This window comes from Quercus suber, unplaced genomic scaffold, assembly GCF_002906115.3.
Source record: "Quercus suber isolate HL8 unplaced genomic scaffold, Cork oak 2.0 scaffold_54, whole genome shotgun sequence".
In the NCBI taxonomy this organism is placed as follows: Eukaryota; Viridiplantae; Streptophyta; class Magnoliopsida; order Fagales; family Fagaceae; genus Quercus; species Quercus suber.
In genome coordinates, this window is record NW_027069519.1 from 447,841 (window position 1) to 468,013 (window position 20,173).

The following is a 20,173-nucleotide window of genomic DNA, read 5'->3' on the forward strand; positions in this document are numbered from 1 at the left end:
TTCTTTTAACCACAACCCATTGGAAAAATTGGATATTTTTGTAGAAAAAAAAAAGAAAAGATATAAGACAATTACGTGTCATGAGATTCTCATACCCAGAGACTTAACCAACAGTTTATTATATAAATTATGGATTAAAATATGAAAACCTTATAACTTTCTCTACATGAAGGCCCATAGGCAGTTCATCAAAAAAAGAAGGCCCATAGACTTATAACTTTCTCTATATAAAGGCCAATAGACTTATTACTTTTTTGTCTTGAGTGCTTACACAGAAGTTGGTTTAGCTAGAAATGAAACTAGGTGTTTCACAATCATATTTGTCAATGGAGTGGCCTTTGGTGAAGTTTTTGCTGTGGGCTCTGCTACTTTTTGTTCAAATTCATGAGCGCATAGCTTGTATTGAGGATGAGAGGATGGGTCTGCTAGAATTAAAGGCCTTTCTGAAATCCAAAACTAATCGTACGGAACCCCTTCTTCCAACATGGATTAATGACACAAAGAGTGAGTGTTGTAGTTGGGAGCAGGTCAGGTGTAACACCACCACTGGTCATGTGATCAAGCTGACACTCTCCAATATAAACCAAGAGCAAAATTATGAGGATACTTGGTATATAAACATGTCCCTATTTCAACCTTTCAAGGAGCTAAGAAATCTTGACTTATCTAACAACAGAATTGCTGGTTGGCTAGGAAACGAAGGTATGTGAGTTTTTGCTTCTACTATATCACACACACAGATAAAGAAATAAAACAACTTATAATCAACTAATCATCATCCACAAACACAATAACTACAACAATCCTAAATCTTTTTTCCATATAAAAAAAAAGTGGATGATAACAGGCATCTGTGAGAGAGAAATGGAGGGAGACAGAGAGAGAGAGAGAGAGCGCCATGGCTTCGTTGCACGATCTGAGTTGGCCCGATGGTGGTGGTGCGAAGGAGACGATGCTATCGTCGTTTGTCAAGTCAGGTCAGCCATCACCCAAACAACCCCAAATCACCTAAACCACCACCACCATCAATCCTCGCTCGCAACCCCCCATCACCCTCATCTAACCCAATTGATCCGATTCCACACAACCCTATACCAAAAACCCATATCAAACCTGATCCACAATCACCTAACAAGCGACAAGCCCAGATCGCCACTGTCATCAAAGCCTCGCATTCGTGAGCAATGACAATCCTCTCTCTCTCTCTCTTCTCTGGATGACGATTTTTTTCCTCTCTCTATTTTTTTTTTTAATTCTTTGGTTTAATTAGTTTTTGCTGTCGTCTCTCTTTTGTTGCGTGAGAGGCATGCAACAGTACTCTCTTGTTGTGTGAGCGTAGCTTACCAAAGAAAGAAGAGTGGATTTGCCATTGATTTTCTGAATCTTATTTTGAGTTTCTTACGCGGTATTTACTTTTATATATATCTCTGTGATTGTTGAAGGAAACTCTCAGGCATCTTATTTGCCATTTTTCGTATAGATGTGGATTCTAGTCTTGGCAGATCTGAGACTGATTCTGTGGATAAATTATTTTCCCTACAGTTCATTTTTGTTGATACGATTACAAAATGGAATTGTCCTGTTTGTGCGTTTTTTAAGTGCAAAGAACTGAATTTATATATTTTTCTATAATTAGAACATTTTGATTGAATTTTTTGCTATTGATTTTGTTTTTTGGGATGAGTTTTTTAGTATGAAAAAAAAAAAAATTCACATTTGAAAATAGTTAATTTAGAAAATTTTAGTTTTTTTTAAATATATTTTTTATTAGATTTTTTGGAGTTTTAAATTAAAGAAAATGAAAAAAGAAAAAAGAAAAAAGAGAAACCAAAGTTAAAGGAGTGATTTGGATTAGGGGTGTTAATTCGGGTTAGCGTGTCGGGTTCGTGTCGTATCGAGGTAGGGGTATTCGACTAAATAGCTTAACCCTAACCCGACCCATTTAATAATCGTGTCATGATCCTTCGACCCTAACACGACCTGTTAATAAGCGGGTTGACCTGACCCAACCCATTTGACACGCTTAATAAACGAGTCGTGTTGAGTTGACACGAATGTAACACAACCCATTTCAACCTGCATAATATTAAATATAACATTTATTTAAAAATAATTATTTTTACATCCCAAAAAGCAGTGCATACACTTCAAGTCTTCAACCCACATTCAAAATAATATAATTCAACAAAAATATAACATTCATCTAGAAATAAGTTCTTTACACTCCAAAAGAAGTGCATACACTTCAACCCAAATTCAAAATAACAAAGTTTCACAAAATAAAATAACATAGTTCAACAAAAATATAATATTCTTGGAAGTCGCCAAATGCTAAGTATCAATATTGAAAGAATTTGAGCAAACAGTAGACTAATCCTGATTATGACCACGATTATCATCCATAGATATGCATACACTTCAAGTCTTCAACCCACATTCAAAATAATATAATTCAACAAAAATATAACATTCATCTAGAAATAAGTTCTTTACACTCCAAAAGAAGTGCATACACTTCAACCCAAATTCAAAATAACAAAGTTTCACAAAATAAAATAACATAGTTCAACAAAAATATAATATTCTTGGAAGTCGCCAAATGCTAAGTATCAATATTGAAAGAATTTGAGCAAACAGTAGACTAATCCTGATTATGACCACGATTATCATCCATAGATTCTTTGTTGATGTCCAAATTTATAACATCTTCCACAAGCTCATCCAATTTCATTTGTGTAAGTTCTATGCCACAAAAAAAAAAAAAGTATTAGTAGTTCTAAGATCTGTAAAGTTTCACTTTCTAATTATATCCCTTGTAAATTTTTGTAATTACTCACTTTTCTTTTTAAATTTAAAATATATGTTGGATATAAAAGGTATTTGACAAATCTAAAATAAAATAAATATTTATTTGTTATATGAGTTAAACGGGTTGTGTTAAGTGGGTCACTTCGGGTTAACACAAATAAATTGGCGTGTTAAACGTGTCTATTGCGGGTTACGCAGGTTGACCAATTTATGACCTGTTTCTTATCGTGTCGCTTTCAGGTCAACCCATTTATGACCCAAACCTATTAAGGCCCAACCCTAACCCGAAAAAACCCATGTCGTGTTCGCGGGTTGGGTCGAACATTGACACCCCTAATTTGGATGGAGATAGAAAGAAATCCTAAGTTGCAAAAATTTAATATTTAGGGAACTGAATTGAAAAAAAAAAGAAAAAGAAAAAAAAAAAGAGTTAAAGTACTAAAATTAATTTTAGTAAAACATAAATGATGAATTTTACTTTTTATCCTATTTTTTTATATGGTTGCATTAGTTGATTATTTGAATAGTTGCTAGATATATATGCAGTATTTTATTGTCTCACTTGTTTGAATTCATCATTTATGAAAAATTCACATTTGAAAATAGTTATTTTAGAAAATTTTAGTTTTTTTTTTAAATATATTTTTTATTAAATTTTTTGGAGTTTTAAATTAAAGAAAATGAAAAAAAAAAGAAAAAAAAAAAAGAAGAAAAACCAAAGCTAAAGGAGTGATTTGGATGGAGATAGAAAGAAATCCTAAGTTGAACAAGTTTAATATTTAGAGCACTGAATTGAACAAAAAAAAAAAAGTTGAAGGACTAAAATTAATTTTAGTAATGACAAAGTTTAGTTACAAAATCGATTGTAACCTTAAACTATAAACTCACGCAATATTTTTTTATTAGAAGTGAATTTTAACAAATTCACCATTGAATTACATCTTCTTCTTCTATCCTCCATGTTCGCAAAATTTCATGAAAATTAAAGATCAATAGCTATGTCATCAATAAATTTTAAATTGCAAGTTTTTGTAATTTAAAATTATGCATAAAATATAAAATTATAGATTATATAATAAATGATATCCGATTGATACAAAAATTGACATGTGCATTAAAAGCGTAAAGAACATGTAATTCAACGGTTAGATTTTCAAAATATGCAGTAATATTTATTTTATTAAGTAAGTTTGTAGTCTAAGGTTACAACCAATTTTGTAGCTAAACTTTGTCCTCTTAGTAAAACATAAATGATGAATTTTACTTTTTATCCTATATTTTTATATGGTTGCATTAGTTGATTATTTGAATAGTTGCTAGATATATATGCAGTATTTTATTGCTCTCACTTGTTTTTTAAGATCAAACAACCAGTTCAAGAATACGAAAACAATACAATTGAATAAAACAATACAATTGAATAACTCTCAATTGTTACAAAATGTTAATTTTTTTTTTGTGGGGTCGAAGAGTTTGGCAACCGTGACCCACTTTATATTAAAACCAAAGCCCACGCCGAGGAGGAAGAAGTGGCCAAGGACGAAAGAAGCAAGTCCAAAGTGCCCTGAAACATCGCCGAGGACTATCTTATCCTCGGCCAACTGAGATCGCAGAAGGGAAGAGTGGCATGCCATCAAAGGCAGCCTCCTAGAGCATCCCAAGGAAAAGGACAGGTACAATGGGTCAGCCATAGGAGCACAGTAGAGGAGCAATTCAAGGAGAAACTGTCACCTCTGCATTAAATGGCTACAACTAACGTCCTGCCCATATTGATGAGAGAATGACCCCTGAACAATGCTATCTCGGTTACTACAACTCACAAGACGCCAGAGAGAGTGTCCGATGGGATAGGCATTCAAGTATAGGCTTGGATGATTAACAAGTGGAAGGCCAAGATCGTTTAAAAATGACTATATAATAGGAGAAACCCATCATAGAGAGGAGGGAGATAGCACTATAACAATCTCCAGAACTCTTGTAACCGTTCTCATTCAATATTTACTAGAACAAAACTCATCGGATTGGGTCGAGAATAAACTTTCTTTGTTAAACTCAGTTCATCTTTGTTTGATTGTCATGAACGCCATATTAACTGTTGTCCACGCACTAAAACCTAACTCTTTGACCCACTCTCTACAAATTCATTGTATTAGGCTAGTTAGGTCTGAACCCACTCATCCAACAGAAGAAGTGCTCAAACCCAGTCCCTACAATTGGCGCCGTCTGTGGGAAAGGCCTGTGTGATAGCGAGTGCAACGGTTATTTAAGGTGGGATCAGGCCTCCATCAGCAAGAGTCCCTGGAGAAAACCATTATTTTGGTTAGTTTACTATGTGAGTAAGACACTACATGAGGCACACACAGTTGTTGTCTTAACTTAGCTTTTGCTCAAGTCTATACTTCGAAGTGCGGATTATATAGGGATGATTGCTAAATAGGGCACAGTTCTAGGGGCTTCTGACATTAAGTACATGCCTCATACCTCTGTCAAAGGTCAGGTTCTCGCGAATCTGGTGGCCGTGTTTGCTGGACCTCCGTTGGAGGAAGTAGCAGCAACACAGAGCGATTCAAGGGGGCTCCGCGGCGGGGCTAGTTCTGGAAGGTACATATTGATACATTCTAATCTATTGAAGTGGTTAAACGGAATCTTAGCTATGACGGGTCCTCGGACCTCTTGCTTTGGGGGAATTAACACACACTGACAATTATCTAAGTGTTAGACAGAACTAAGGTCTTACGTGGCTCCTCGGACCACAAACCTATGGGGAAACTAATAACTTTTGACAATTATCTAAGTGTTAGACAGAACCAAGGTCTTGCATGGCTCCTCGGACCACAAACCTATGAGGAAACTAATAACTCTTGACGATTATCTAAAGTATTAGACAGAACCAAAGTCTTGCATAGTCCTCGGACAACAAACCTATGGAGAAACTAATAACTTTTCACAATTATCTAAGTGTTAGACCGATCCGAGGTTTCGCATGGCTCCTCGGACCACAAACCTATGGGGAAACTAATGACTTTCAGCAACTACCTAAGGGTTAAACAGAATTAGGGTGTTGTACGGATCCTTAGACTACAACCCTTGAGGGGATTAACTACTTCAAGCATCTATCTGAGTGATAAGCAAAATCTAAAAGGAGACCGGCTCCTCGGATTGCCTACCCTTTCCCCACTCAACAAAGATGTAAACAAATGCAAGTCCATGAGCATCACTTAAGGTGTTCCAAGTACGTCCAACAAAAAAAAAAAAAAAAGGAGGGGCAAACTGCATAAATGAGATTACTCCATTATCAAATAAAGCATGAGTTGAAATTTGCATTGTGGGCTTAACATTTTTTGTTACCCACTCAATAAAAGAACCTTAGCTATGTCGAGTCCCTCAGACCTCCTGCTAAGAAGAAACTTAGCTATGTCGGGTCCCTCAAATCTCCTGCTAAGTGCTTAAACAGAGCCTAAGGTAGGCCTGGGTCCTCGGACCAGACGCTTGGGGGAAACCAGCACTATGACATCATTATAAATGTCGAACAGAGCCTTGATACACGATGGTCCCCTCAAATCACTTACTTTAAATTCAACATTCTTTGATCGTTGCACAGTTTGCAGTATAGAGCACACGGTTATTTTCCTGATTATTGCTATATAGTTAACTTATTTAAAGTTAGCAGTCGGGTGCTATCGTCGATTTTGTTAAAGTCAGGGTGACAACTTTTCGTTACTGCCGACAACATCAATTCTAAGTCCCATTGGAGGGAAAAATAACAACACACCCATTAATGCAATAGTTACTGCAGAGAAAGAAAAGATTCTTAAAGTAAAAAGCGCAACCCTTTTTATTAAATAAAGGAAAGGTACGTCATATATAAAGCGGCTTAAGTAGGCTTGTTTTAAAGCTAACTATAAAAAGATAAAGCCCATAGGAATGGTAGATTCACAATCTTGTTCTAGCAGTAATCGAGCCAGTATGGGTGGTATCGGCGATGAGAAAGAAGAAAAGGCGGAAATGGTTGATGGACCCCTTTTCTCCTAATAGCAAGATGTTCTGCTATCAAGGCTGAGAAACAAGAAACCCGTTTATCCTTGTCCTTGTTGATTTGCTTGATCAGCCCTGGGTCGCTTTCACATCTATGCACACATGATATATGTCGCCAGGTGAGACCCGAACTTTGTCGCACTAAAAGTCTGATGCGATCTACACCTGCTTTGGTTCTTAGCTAAAGGAGGAGGGTCTTTTTTCTTGCTCGGTTGAAAGGTAGGAACATCTTTGGCCTTTGCTTTCTTTGCCTCAACTGCGTCATCCAGGATGTGGGCGGCATCCTTGATTTCTAAGGGGGGCTTAGTTTCCTTACCCTTGCTTTTATCCTCGGCCACCTCATTCCCTAGGCATTGATCACGATCTTGGCAAGGTCCTTAGGAATGCCTGAAGGGTTGAGAACTTGAGATTCCTACAGAACTCAAGGATCTGTAAATGAGAAAGAATGATTTCCCCAGGGTGCTTTATATAGAAGGCGAAACCTAGTGGAAATTAATTTGCACGAGATTTAAAGAAAGAGTTACAAGCGAAATAAATCCCGCTCAATTTCCAAAGAAATCCTCAATCGTTGGATCTGCGTCACTTCATAAAGATATTAATGAGGGCCCGCCTCGTATACCGAAGCGCTAGGAACGTGCCTTGGACAAGTGAAGAGGGCACTGACAGAGAACAAGACTTGACAAGCCATGACAAAGACCCGAAGACATCAAAATCCTCTTTTTTCGTCCGAGGAGCCGGACAACAGGATTTTGAGGGGCTATTGTGGGGCCGAAGAATTTGGCAACCGTGGCCCACTTTATACTAAGCCCAAGGCCCACACCGAGGAGAAAGAAGTGGCCGAGAACGAAAGAAGCAAGTCCAAAGTGCCCTGAAATGTCGTTGAGGATGATCTTGTCCTCGACCAACCGAGATCACAGAAAGGAAGAGTGATCGTCCTCNAAATAATTATTTTTACATCCCAAAAAGCAGTGCATACACTTCAAGTCTTCAACCCACATTCAAAATAATATAATTCAACAAAAATATAACATTCATCTAGAAATAAGTTCTTTACACTCCAAAAGAAGTGCATACACTTCAACCCAAATTCAAAATAACAAAGTTTCACAAAATAAAATAACATAGTTCAACAAAAATATAATATTCTTGGAAGTCGCCAAATGCTAAGTATCAATATTGAAAGAATTTGAGCAAACAGTAGACTAATCCTGATTATGACCACGATTATCATCCATAGATTCTTTGTTGATGTCCAAATTTATAACATCTTCCACAAGCTCATCCAATTTCATTTGTGTAAGTTCTATGCCACAAAAAAAAAAAAAGTATTAGTAGTTCTAAGATCTGTAAAGTTTCACTTTCTAATTATATCCCTTGTAAATTTTTGTAATTACTCACTTTTCTTTTTAAATTTAAAATATATGTTGGATATAAAAGGTATTTGACAAATCTAAAATAAAATAAATATTTATTTGTTATATGAGTTAAACGGGTTGTGTTAAGTGGGTCACTTCGGGTTAACACAAATAAATTGGCGTGTTAAACGTGTCTATTGCGGGTTACGCAGGTTGACCAATTTATGACCTGTTTCTTATCGTGTCGCTTTCAGGTCAACCCATTTATGACCCAAACCTATTAAGGCCCAACCCTAACCCGAAAAAACCCATGTCGTGTTCGCGGGTTGGGTCGAACATTGACACCCCTAATTTGGATGGAGATAGAAAGAAATCCTAAGTTGCAAAAATTTAATATTTAGGGAACTGAATTGAAAAAAAAAAGAAAAAGAAAAAAAAAAAGAGTTAAAGTACTAAAATTAATTTTAGTAAAACATAAATGATGAATTTTACTTTTTATCCTATTTTTTTATATGGTTGCATTAGTTGATTATTTGAATAGTTGCTAGATATATATGCAGTATTTTATTGTCTCACTTGTTTGAATTCATCATTTATGAAAAATTCACATTTGAAAATAGTTAATTTAGAAAATTTTAGTTTTTTTTTTAAAAAATATATTTTTTATTAAATTTTTTGGAGTTTTAAATTAAAGAAAATGAAAAAGAAAAAAGAAAAAAAAGAAAAAAAAAAAAAAGAAAAACCAAAGTTAAAGGAGTGATTTGGATGGAGATAGAAAGAAATCCTAAGTTGAACAAGTTTAATATTTAGAGCACTGAATTGAACAAAAAAAAAATAAAAGTTAAAGGACTAAAATTAATTTTAGTAATGACAAAGTTTAGTTACAAAATCGATTGTAGTCTTAGGCTATAAACTCACTCAATATTTTTTTATTAGAAGTGAATTTTAACAAATTCACCATTGAATTACATCTTCTTCTTCTATCCTTCATGTTCGCAAAATTTCAAGAAAATTAAAGATCAATAGCTATGTCATCAATAAATTTTAAATTGCAAGTTTTTGTAATTTAAAATTATGTATAAAATATAAAATTATAGATTATATAGTAAATGATATCCGATTGATACAAAAATTGACATGTGCATTAAAAGCGTAAAGAACATGTAATTCAACGGTTAGATTTTCAAAATATGCAGTAATATTTATTTTATTAAGTAAGTTTGTAGTCTAAGGTTACAACCAATTTTGTAGCTAAACTTTGTCCTTTTAGTAAAACATAAATGATGAATTTTACTTTTTATCCTATATTTTTATATGGTTGCATTAGTTGATTATTTGAATAGTTGCTAGATATATATGCAGTATTTTATTGCTCTCACTTGTTTGTTAAGATCAAACAACTAGTTCAAGAATACGAAAACAATACAATTGAATAAAACAATACAATTGAATAACTCTCAATTGTTACAAAATGTTAATATTTTTTTTGTGGGGTTGAAGAGTTTGGCAACCGTGACCCACTTTATACTAAAACCAAAGCCCACGCCGAAGAGGAAGAAGTGGCCAAGGACGAAAGAAGCAAGTCCAAAGTGCCCTGAAACATCGCCGAGGACGATCTTGTCCTCGGCCAACCGAGATCGCAGAAGGGAAGAGTGGCATGCCATCAAAGGCAGCCTCCTAGAGCATCCCAAGGAAAAGGACAGGTATAATGGGTCAGCCATGGGAACACAGTAGAGGAGCAATTCAAGGAGAAACTGTCACCTCTGCATTAAATGCCTACAACTAACGTCCTGGCTATATTGATGAGAGAATGACCCCTGAACAATGCTACCTCAGTTACTGCAACTCACAAGACGCCAGAGAGAGTGTCTGATGGGATACGCATTCAAGTATAGGCTTGGATGATTAACAAGTGGAAGGCCAAGATCGTTTAAAGAGGACTATATAATAGGAGAAACCCATCGCACCTACTTTTGCGAGGGAACAATCTCACGGGATCACTACCAAAAGCTGTTCTCATTTCATCATATATTGTGACATTCGACATTAGAGATAATAGTTTTTCCGGCAATATCCCTGAAGAAATTTACAGACTTTCTGAATTAAGAGTACTTCTGTTGAGTGGCAACCAGTTTAGTGGTACGATTCCAAAGCAGCTCTGTTGGTTAAAGAAGATAGGCATAATGGATCTTTCAAGGAACTTTTTTTCTGGGACAATACCATATTGCTTTTACAACATAACCTTTGGGAAGCTAGCTGCTAGTGAATTAGTCTACGCAATGAACAGTTTTGGCTGGGTCCCTGGTTTTTCCCTCCCATATAAATCTCTTCTAAACAAGGATAGTCAAATTGAAGGGACAAATTTTGATTTCCATATACCAGTTGAGATTGAGTTTTTGACGAAATATAGGTCTAACTTGTACCATGGTCTCGTCCTTGATATGATGTCTACATTGGATTTGTCAGTCAACAAGTTAACGGGTGAAATCCCACCAGAGCTAGGACGGCTATCTTCAATTTTTGCATTGAACTTGTCTCACAATCAATTAAATGGTCCTATTCCAAAAACATTCTCAAATTTGACTCAGTTGGAAAGCTTAGACCTTTCTCACAACAATTTGAGTGGAGAAATTCCTTCAGTATTGACTGATCTGACGTTTCTAGCAGCTTTCACTGTGGCTTACAACAACTTATCAGGCAAAGTTCCAGACATGAAAAAACAATTTTCAACATTTGGAGAGAGCAGCTATGAAGGAAATTCATTTCTTTGCGGTGCACCACTAAAGAAAAGTTGCACCGATACTGATGAATCACCTCCATCATCACAAAAATCTTCAGAGGCAAATGACGGCAGATGGTATGAAGTTGATCTTCTAGCCTTCTTTACAAGTTTTTTGGTATCTTGCATTATTTTCTTTTTGGGTGTAGTCAGTGTTCTTTATATTAATCCTCATTGGCGGCAACGATGCTTCAACTTGGTTGAGGATCGTATGTACTGGTGATATTTTTTTGCTTTAAATACCCTAAAAGAGCTGTCAAGCCGTATGTGTCATTAGATGTACTCAATTTCTGTAGAAACCTTTTGTGGTATTATTGATAAATACCTATGTGTATGGGCATGTTTGGTTTTGAATAATTGTTATCATGCTCTGTTATGAAACAAGGAGCTCACTTGCAGTACTTTTTCACTCGTATTGTAATTCTTGTGACTAGCCAATGTCATGTGCGGGTCTGTTATAATTTCATTTTAAAATAATTTGTAGAGAAGTTTTTATATGGGCCATGTGAAATTTATTTTGTATATAATATCATTAAAAATTAGAAAAATTAGTTACAATTATATTATATGTCATGAGGGGAAAAAAACAAACAATGTAAAATGATAAGAATTATATGATTATTTCATTGATATATGAAGAATGTGAAATATGCCTTGAATGAATTAATAATTATTTGATTACCAATAGCCTGTGGCCTAAGGATTGCCTCCTCCATTGTTGGTTAAATTTCTATGGTTTGAATTCGTCCACCTTTAACCTTAGCAAAAAATAATTATTATTTAATTATCATTTAACTTAAGCACAAATATATCACAATTGGATAGGACTAGGAGTAAGATCAGATAATAAATTTTCCTGAAAATTTAAATTATTCTTGTTTAGAAAAATAAATGTTTGACTCTATTGTTTTTGGAAAAATTGAAATTTAAAAAAAGGTTAATTTTCCATACAATTTCTCCAGGGGGGGTCAAGTTAGGTTTTTTAGACCCCTTGATTTTACAACAAAATTATCAACTTCAAATAATTAATTCGTTATGAATTAATAAGTGGAAAATAATCTCTAAAAAAAAAGCCTTTTTTTCTTGTTGACCAAAGATAGTTTTCCTTTGACTTATTTTTTCTGATGCTGCCAAATACTAGAAAATACAGAAAACTATCTTTACACAAAGTTTTCCATTGAAACAAACAAAATGCTAGATTCAAAGATTAATTTCTAGGTTAATTGCCACAGATTAAATATGTCACCAATAAAGCAATAAAATAGTAAATTCAATAAAAAAATAACATAAGACAACAATAGGGTGACCCAACAAAACCTATGAAACATATCGTTTCATAGTAATAATCTGGAGGGATTTAACTTATCAATTCCAAGGTAAACTGACCCACTAGAACAGAATTGAAGTTTATACACTAGACTTAATCCTAAATCTTCCTTTTTAAAAAAAGACTTAACCCTAAAACTCTCCGTTTGTGACTTTGAGGTTTGGACAAGCAACTTTAATCTGCACTATGACAATAGTGTTGATTGTTAGTGGAGGCTCAGATCAACTCTCTAAAAAACTTAGGGTTTCGATCTCTCTAACCTCTTTATAAGTCATGTTTAATGGGCCTTTATATAGACTTTTCATTAAGGTTACAAAAACTGAAAAACCCACATGTACAGTCAACCAAATAAATCACATCAAACTTTAAAAAATTGAATTTGCAATTCTTGATGATAGGCCAAAAACGTATTGACCCCTTAGGTAAATTAACCAATTAATTAGCCAAGTAAATTAACTAAGTCAATTTAAAATGCAATACGCGTGGTAGCACAAATAAATCACTAATTAAGTTAAATGCAACTGAAAATAAATTTGACACAAGTGATTTGTTTACGAATGGGGAAAACTAACGAAGCAAAACCCCACTAGGTGAATTTAAGGTCACCACTCCTGAGAATCCACTATTATCAAAATAAGCGATTACAAGTAAAGGAGTCTTAGTACCTTATACCAACCTATAGTTGAACCCCTACTCCAATACACAATTGGACTTGTAATGTAGTGACAATCTCTCATTTCAATGTACGGCTCCAAGTACGTGACTAATCAATCGATGCATGGATCCCAGTACGTGATTAACACACTAACTTGAGAAGGATGTTGGCTGCAAAGTTCTTCAGTTCATCCACACGATGAAGATCAAGAAACTCTTTAGTTACAAAACCCTACAGTGTACAAACATAACAACTTCGTCAAAAGAAAGATGAACTAGGGCAGATTATCTTCGGTCACAAAATGCATGTAACAACAAGTGCAACAACCTTACGACGGCCCTTAAAATAATCCTTATATATGTCTAGGGTTGTGAGAAAAGAAACCCTACATAAATAGCTTGGATATATGTGAAAAACAGATCTGGAAATCTGAATTTCTTAATTCTCGATAAATATAGCTGTCGAGCTATCTGTCGAGTTTCAAATATTAAATCTCGATAGATACATCTGTTGAGCAATCTGTCGAGTTTTAATGAACAACACTTCTTCACTTGATTCTTGGACAAATTTGCATGGCTTCAATACTTGGACTTGAACTCTTGTTCCTTGAAGTATTAAACACGTCCTAGATCTATCCAATTACAAGTAAAGTGCGTTTTGTCAAAGGATTAGCCAATTCTAAATGACATATGTTCATAACAAGTTCCACATATATCCTAACAATCTCCCCCTTTGGCAATCCATGACAAAACCACAACAAACAAATGAAATATGAGAGAAGTCATAAAACACTAAACTCATAATCACTTGTTGAATACAATAAAATCTAATCCTAACACAAACTCTTGAAAAATTTTGCAAGAAGAGAGTTCATGGCATGATAGATTTTGACAACCTGTCTTTTTGAAACACTTTAAACAAAACTCATCAAGGCATTTTAGTGTGAAACAGAAATAAAAGATTGCATACATAATAAGAAACATGTATATAAAGAGATAAAAGAAACAACACATGGAGAGATAGGTGAAAAGGATAACAACATTATCAAATATATATATCAAAGATAAATACAATGTTTGCTATCACTAAGTGGTCACAAGATCGATGTACAAAAAGATAATGTATCTAAAAAGAAAGAAAAGAAAAGATAAATAAGTCCTCACTACATCCTTTAAAAAATGTAAAACACTCTCCCTAACAAAAAGGTCCTATGCTAACTCTCCCCCTAAGTGCATGACTACTCTCATACACAAAACTCCTCCCCCTTTTTGTCGTGAATGACAAAGGGCAAGTCATTAAGAAACAATCATCTCCTTATCACCGGAAGAACTAGCATCCTCATCCTTATCATCACCGTAGCCATCATCATCGTCCTTGTCCTCTGAAGCTTGTGGAGATGGAAAGGGAGAAGCAATGAAGCCACAAAGGGGAGACTGACGTCGTGCAATATGACCCACACGGGTGGTCACCTGACTCATCTCATTAGTGAGAGTGTCAAGGTGAGCATCCATGCGCTGAAGCTGCACCATAATTGCCTCGAGCGTCACACCACCCACGGAAGAAGAAGGAGCGGAGGTGGATGGAGTGGAATGGGTTGGAGGAGTCGCCGTCTCGATCTGTGGTTACTTCAGTTGAAGCTGGGCCTCACTCCGTCGAACAGTCACCGCGCTAATCGCACGCATGATGGTGAAATGAAGAGACTTGAGATAAGAGACAGAGTAGTGGCGAATGATCCTCGTGATAGCAGAAGGAAAGATAAACTTATCATGGGTCGCCGTATCCTTATAGATATCTATAAGGGAGAGTATGAAGTGAGAGGGAAAGTCAATAGTAAGGTCCTCGATGAAGGACAACAAAAGGCAAGCACGAGGCTCAATAATAGAATTATAGTGAGACAAGGGATGTTATACAAATGTCATCACTATATTCAGGAATCTTGAACCTTTTGCAAAGCCCGAGCATGAGGTGTTTTAACGGTCACCCCATGAAAAAGGTGTCTCACAAAAGAGAGACAGAAGTTCGTCTTTAGACACAATCTTTAGAAGAGGACATTCGGGGTAATCGGGATGCGATTCCCTTGGAACATGTAGCACATTGGAGATAAGCTCCAGAGTAACTACTATACAAGTACCTTGAACAGAAGTAATGAATCAAGGTATAGAATAATCAAAACCGTGTATATTGGAGTAAAACTTCTGTATGATCACAGAGGACAACTCACGAGTATCTCACAAAGAGATTCCCAACCCCGCTCATTTATGACAGTCGGAAGAGTAGTATCGGAGAAGTCTGATAGGACAACATGGCGTTTCGAATGAATGCCACATTTGGAGAAGTTCTCCAAGAAGTCCTGACGGGCTTTCCCATCATGGAACCTAACATGGAGAGGTGTGGAATCAGAAGAAGATGCCTCGAAACAAAGAGGGCTCCGGGACGGAGTAGTTTTGCGCTTGGGTGCCATGCGTAGACTATTCAAGAGAGAAAGAAAGAGAAAGGGAAACAAACAGAAAAGCACCAATCAACAGAATGTACCAAAGAGGAAATGAAAGGAATGTATGCATGAATAATGCATGATCATGTGACGTGCAACAAAAATTTCATCATGGGCTCAGCCCAATCCAAACCTACCAACACACAAGGTTCCAACATATAAAATACACATCTAAATGCATGAACCATTGTGAAAATGCAAAAGAAATGCAATGCATGAGCATATAACATCATTTAAGTAAAACCCAACCCAAAAATTTCACAAAATACTCACCAATTTGTAAAAACCCCAAAAATTTTATCAAAAACCCAAAGCCTAGGTCTAAATGCATGAAATGCAGAAAGAATGAGAGAAAGAAAGATCATACCAGAGAAGAAATGACCACTCTAGGCCGAAATCCAAGTAGGTTAGAGATTTAACGAGAAAGGGCAAGTTTCTGTCGAGAGAGATCGAAGAAATGAGATCAGATGTCATGTTGGATCTATTTAAAGAAAACGTGTCTCGATGGATCGAGGATCTATCAAGATTCTATCGAACACTAATTCTCAATAGATGAATTCGTCGAGGTGCTGTTGAGAATCTGTCAACGGCAAAATGCCTCGATGGATCAAGAAGCTATCGAGAATCTATCGGCCAGACAGAAACTTTCTCGATGGATCGAGAATCTATCGAGAAGCTATCAAGACAAATTCTAGAAAGTTTCAATGGATCAAAGATGCGTTAAGATCTGTCAAGAAAAGAAGTCCAAGGGTCTCGATAGATAGCTATCTGTCGAGAAGCTGTCGAGCTTGATAAAAACAGTTTTTCAAAGAAGAAAAAAACATAGAAATGAATGTAATCAAGCAAGCTACTCAACCAAAGATTCAAACAACATTTTAAACTTTCAAAAACATCTCTCAACAAGAAAAATGTAAAGCATTTAGGAACCAAACACACACACACACTCTAAACAAGTCTAACCAATTTTATATTTCAAAAACAAGTTAAGACAGTTTAGTAAGCATACATTAACATATGTATTCCTTGTGATGGTCAAATCACATTGTACCTGCACATGTATCAAAAGTAGCAAAGAATTTTGCGTGTTGTTTGTGAAAGACATTGCAAGATTGCATAAGTGTCTCATGTTATGACGATTTGAGATATTAAAAAATTAATTTAACTCACACACAATCGTAACTGCTTGATGAAGACTATCACCTTCAAGGTACATTCTATAACTCCCACATCTCCTAGAAACACACTAGCAACCATATTTAAAAGCATTTTGATTCTTTTTGCTTTTGATTTTTTTTGCATATTTTTTTTTTCTTTTTGAGTATATCATACATGGCCATATAATAGAGAGAGAGAGAGAGAGAGAGAGAGAAGAAACATCAAAATTTTGCTATACCGAAGCACACAGATGTTATTCATGATTGGCAGACTTCAGTGGTGAGATGGTTATTTATGCCTTTCTCTTAGGATTTTTCAGTAATTTCCGTCAAAAAGAGTGATATGAGTCTTAAGTATAAGAGATGATTTAATCATACTCGTCACAAATACAAGCTACAAAGCTCACTTGCTTAGTTGTGCATTGAGATGCTCATCTAAGCTACAGAAGATACAAAGTTTAGAAAACTTTGTTTCAATGGCCATCAAAGGTACACAAATACCAACGTACACAAAATACACACTGTTTTTGTATTTTTCTGATTTTTCAATTTTTTTTTTATGAAAACAAAATAAAGCAAAACTAAAAACAAACAAACAAAAACATGTTTAACAAAGCATAGCATAAAACTATATGCAAATGCATGAGGAAGGAGGAGAAGGAGAAGAGATCAATCCAGAGAGATAACACCAATGTTTTGGCGAAAGAATTCAAATCGTTTACTATCAAGAGATTTGGTGAACAAATCAACCTTCTAATCATCAGTGTGAATGAATTCAAAAGTGAGGGTACCATCTTTGACAAGCTCCCAAATGAAGTGGTGTCGAATCTCTATATGTTTTGTTCGAGAATGTTGAATAGGATTCTTAGAGATGTTAATGGCATTGGTATTGTCACAATATATGGTAAAATGTTCTTGACAGATACCATAATCAAGGAGGAGTTTTTGCATCCACAGAAGTTGGGTGCAGCAGCTACCGGCAGCGATGTATTCAGCCTTTACAATGGATAATGAGATGAAATTCTGCTTTTTGCTCATCCAAGAGACAAGATTATTACCCACATAAAAACAACCCCCGAAGTACTCTTTCTATCATCAGCATTCCTAGCCCAGTCTGCATCAGAATACCCAGTTAAGACATCATTGGTGTCCTTGCTATACCACACACCAAAATCGGCAGTGGTTTTGACATACTTTATGATTCTTTTCAAAGCAATCATATGAGACTCTTTGGGATTAACCTAATATCTAGCACACACTCCCATACTGTAACTAATGTCAGGTCTACTAGCAGTAAGGTAAAGAAGACTACCTATCATGCTTCTATATAAAAAAGAATCAACACTTTTTCCCAACAAATCAACAGTGAGTTTAACATTTGGGCTCACAGGGTTCTAACAGAACTAGTAGAATCCAAACCAAATTTTTTCACAAGATTTTTAGCATATTTAGATTGAGATATGAATATACCTGACTTGTTGACGGATCTACAACCCAAGGAAGTGATTCAACTCTCCAATCATGCTTATCTCGAACTCGGCTTGCATGAGTTTGGAGAAATTATGAGCAAGTTCATCTTTTGTAGACCCAAAGATGATATTATCAACATAGACTTGGGTAACTATCAACTCGCCATCTTCCCTCTTGATGAAGAGTGTTTGATCAATTTTTCCTCTTATGAAACTATGTGAGACTAAGTATTGTGTAAGCCGATCATATCGAGCTCTGGGTGTTTGCTTTAATCCATAGAGTGCCTTCTTGAAGTACAACACATGATCCGGAAGGTGTGGATCAATGAATCCATTAGGTTGAGCCACATAGACATATTCTTTAAGGAATTCGTTCAAGAATGCAGTCTTTACATCCATTTGGTAAAGCTCGAACTTCAAGTGACACGCTAAGGCCAGGAGAATCCTGATGGATTCCATATGAGCTACATGAGCAAATGTCTCATCATAGTCTACTCTTTCCATTTGGAAGTATCCTTAAGCCATAAGACGAGTCTTGTTGCAGATCACATTTCCCTGCTTATCAGTCTTATTACGGAATATCCACTTTGTGCCAATGATGTGCTCACCTTCCGGTCTAGGTACTAAGGTCCAGACATCATTCCTTTGAAACTGAAGCAGTTCATCATGCATTGCCTCAACCTAGCTTTCATCATGGAGAGATTCCTTAACCTTGGTGGGTTCAACCTGCGACAAATAGCAAGAATAAGACACAAAGTTAGCAACACATTTATCAATTGTACGCTTCCTTAGTGTAAGTTCATTCATATTTCCCACAATGACTTTAGGGGGATGATTCAACTTGATCCTTGAGGAATGTCCTTTCTTTTCATGAGATTCAGAATCAAGTGAGGTAGGTATGTCTGTTGAACCTTTTACAACACTTGGAGTACTTGGAGATACAGGCTCTTGATCAACAATTTCTTGAACACCCTTAGGCTCAGGAGGAAGAATTTCCATGGAGATCTCCTCACTAATTTTCTCAAAACCAGACTCTAAAACTTCATCGATAACAGCATTAACTGTTTCCATCACTTCCTTAGTTCTCTTGTTGTACCCGATAAGCCTTACTACTAAAGGAGTATCCCAAAAATACTCCTTCATCACTTCGAAAATCAAATTTTCTCACATTCTCTCTATCCTTAAGAATGAAACAAGTATTTCCAAAGATCCTGAAATACTTTACATTTGGTTTTCTTCCCTTTCATAACTCATAGGGAGTTTTCTTAGTATCGGGTTTGAAATACACCCTTTTAACTGTATGACACACAATGTTGACGGCTTCTCCCCACAAATTTCTAGCCACATCCTTGTTGTGCAACATGGCTCTAGCCATCTCCTGAATGACACTGTTCTTTCTTTCTACTACACCATTTTGCTGAAAAGTAATAGGAGCAGAGAATTCTTGAGATATACATGATCTAGTGCAAAAGGATTCCATGTATGAGTTCTTGAATTCTTTACTATGATCACTTCGAATTCAATCAATCTTCAAGCTCTTCTCATTTTGTAATCTTGTACACAAGGCTTCAATGTGCTCAGGAGCATCTGACTTGGATCTTAGAAGAATGACCTAAGTATACCTAGTGAAGTCATCTACCACAACCATGATGTATCTCTTTCCTCCAAGAGACTTGGTTCTAATTGAACCCACGAGATCTAGATGTAGTAGCTCCAAAGGTCTAGATGTAGCTGTTGTTTGAGTGTCTGGATGTTTAGCTTTTGTCTGTTTACCAAATTGACACGGTCCACGCACAACATTGTTCACTCTATTGAGCTTTTGTATCCCCAAAACTGATTCATACTTAGATACAGTTGAAAGATGTTTGTAACTAGCATGTCCCATCCTTTGGTGCCATAGATCTTCATTTGACAAACAAATGCTATTGCACATAATATCAGCATTAGGTACCAATTCATAACAGTTATCTAGAATGCGTACACCGTTGATGAGTTTCTTCCCAAACACATTCAACACAAGGCATTTCCCTTTTGAGAACAGCACCATAAAGTCTTAATCACATATCTGACTTATGCTCAACAAGTTCACTTTCAGACCTT

General features: G+C 35.9%; 1 protein-coding gene across 1 annotated transcript; it reads left to right on the forward strand.

The window, feature by feature from the left end:
- Positions 1-326: 326 nt before the first annotated feature.
- On the forward strand, positions 327-11,200 carry LOC136066993 (cuscuta receptor 1-like). The gene is made up of 3 exons (XM_065772154.1): positions 327-702; positions 5,301-5,409; positions 10,249-11,200. The coding sequence occupies exons 1-3, from the start codon at positions 327-329 to the stop codon at positions 11,198-11,200; spliced, it is 1,437 nt and encodes a 478-aa protein (XP_065628226.1).
- Positions 11,201-20,173: the final 8,973 nt, after the last annotated feature.

Coding starts and splice junctions, on each gene's coding strand:
- LOC136066993 (XM_065772154.1), top strand. CDS start 327: ATGGAGTGGCCTTTGGTGAAGTTTTTGCTGTGGGCTCTGCTACTTTTT. Junction 703..5,300: donor TGGTTGGCTAGGAAACGAAG/GTATGTGAGTTT, acceptor CCTCTGTCAAAG/GTCAGGTTCTCGCGAATCTG. Junction 5,410..10,248: donor GGCGGGGCTAGTTCTGGAAG/GTACATATTGAT, acceptor ATTCGACATTAG/AGATAATAGTTTTTCCGGCA.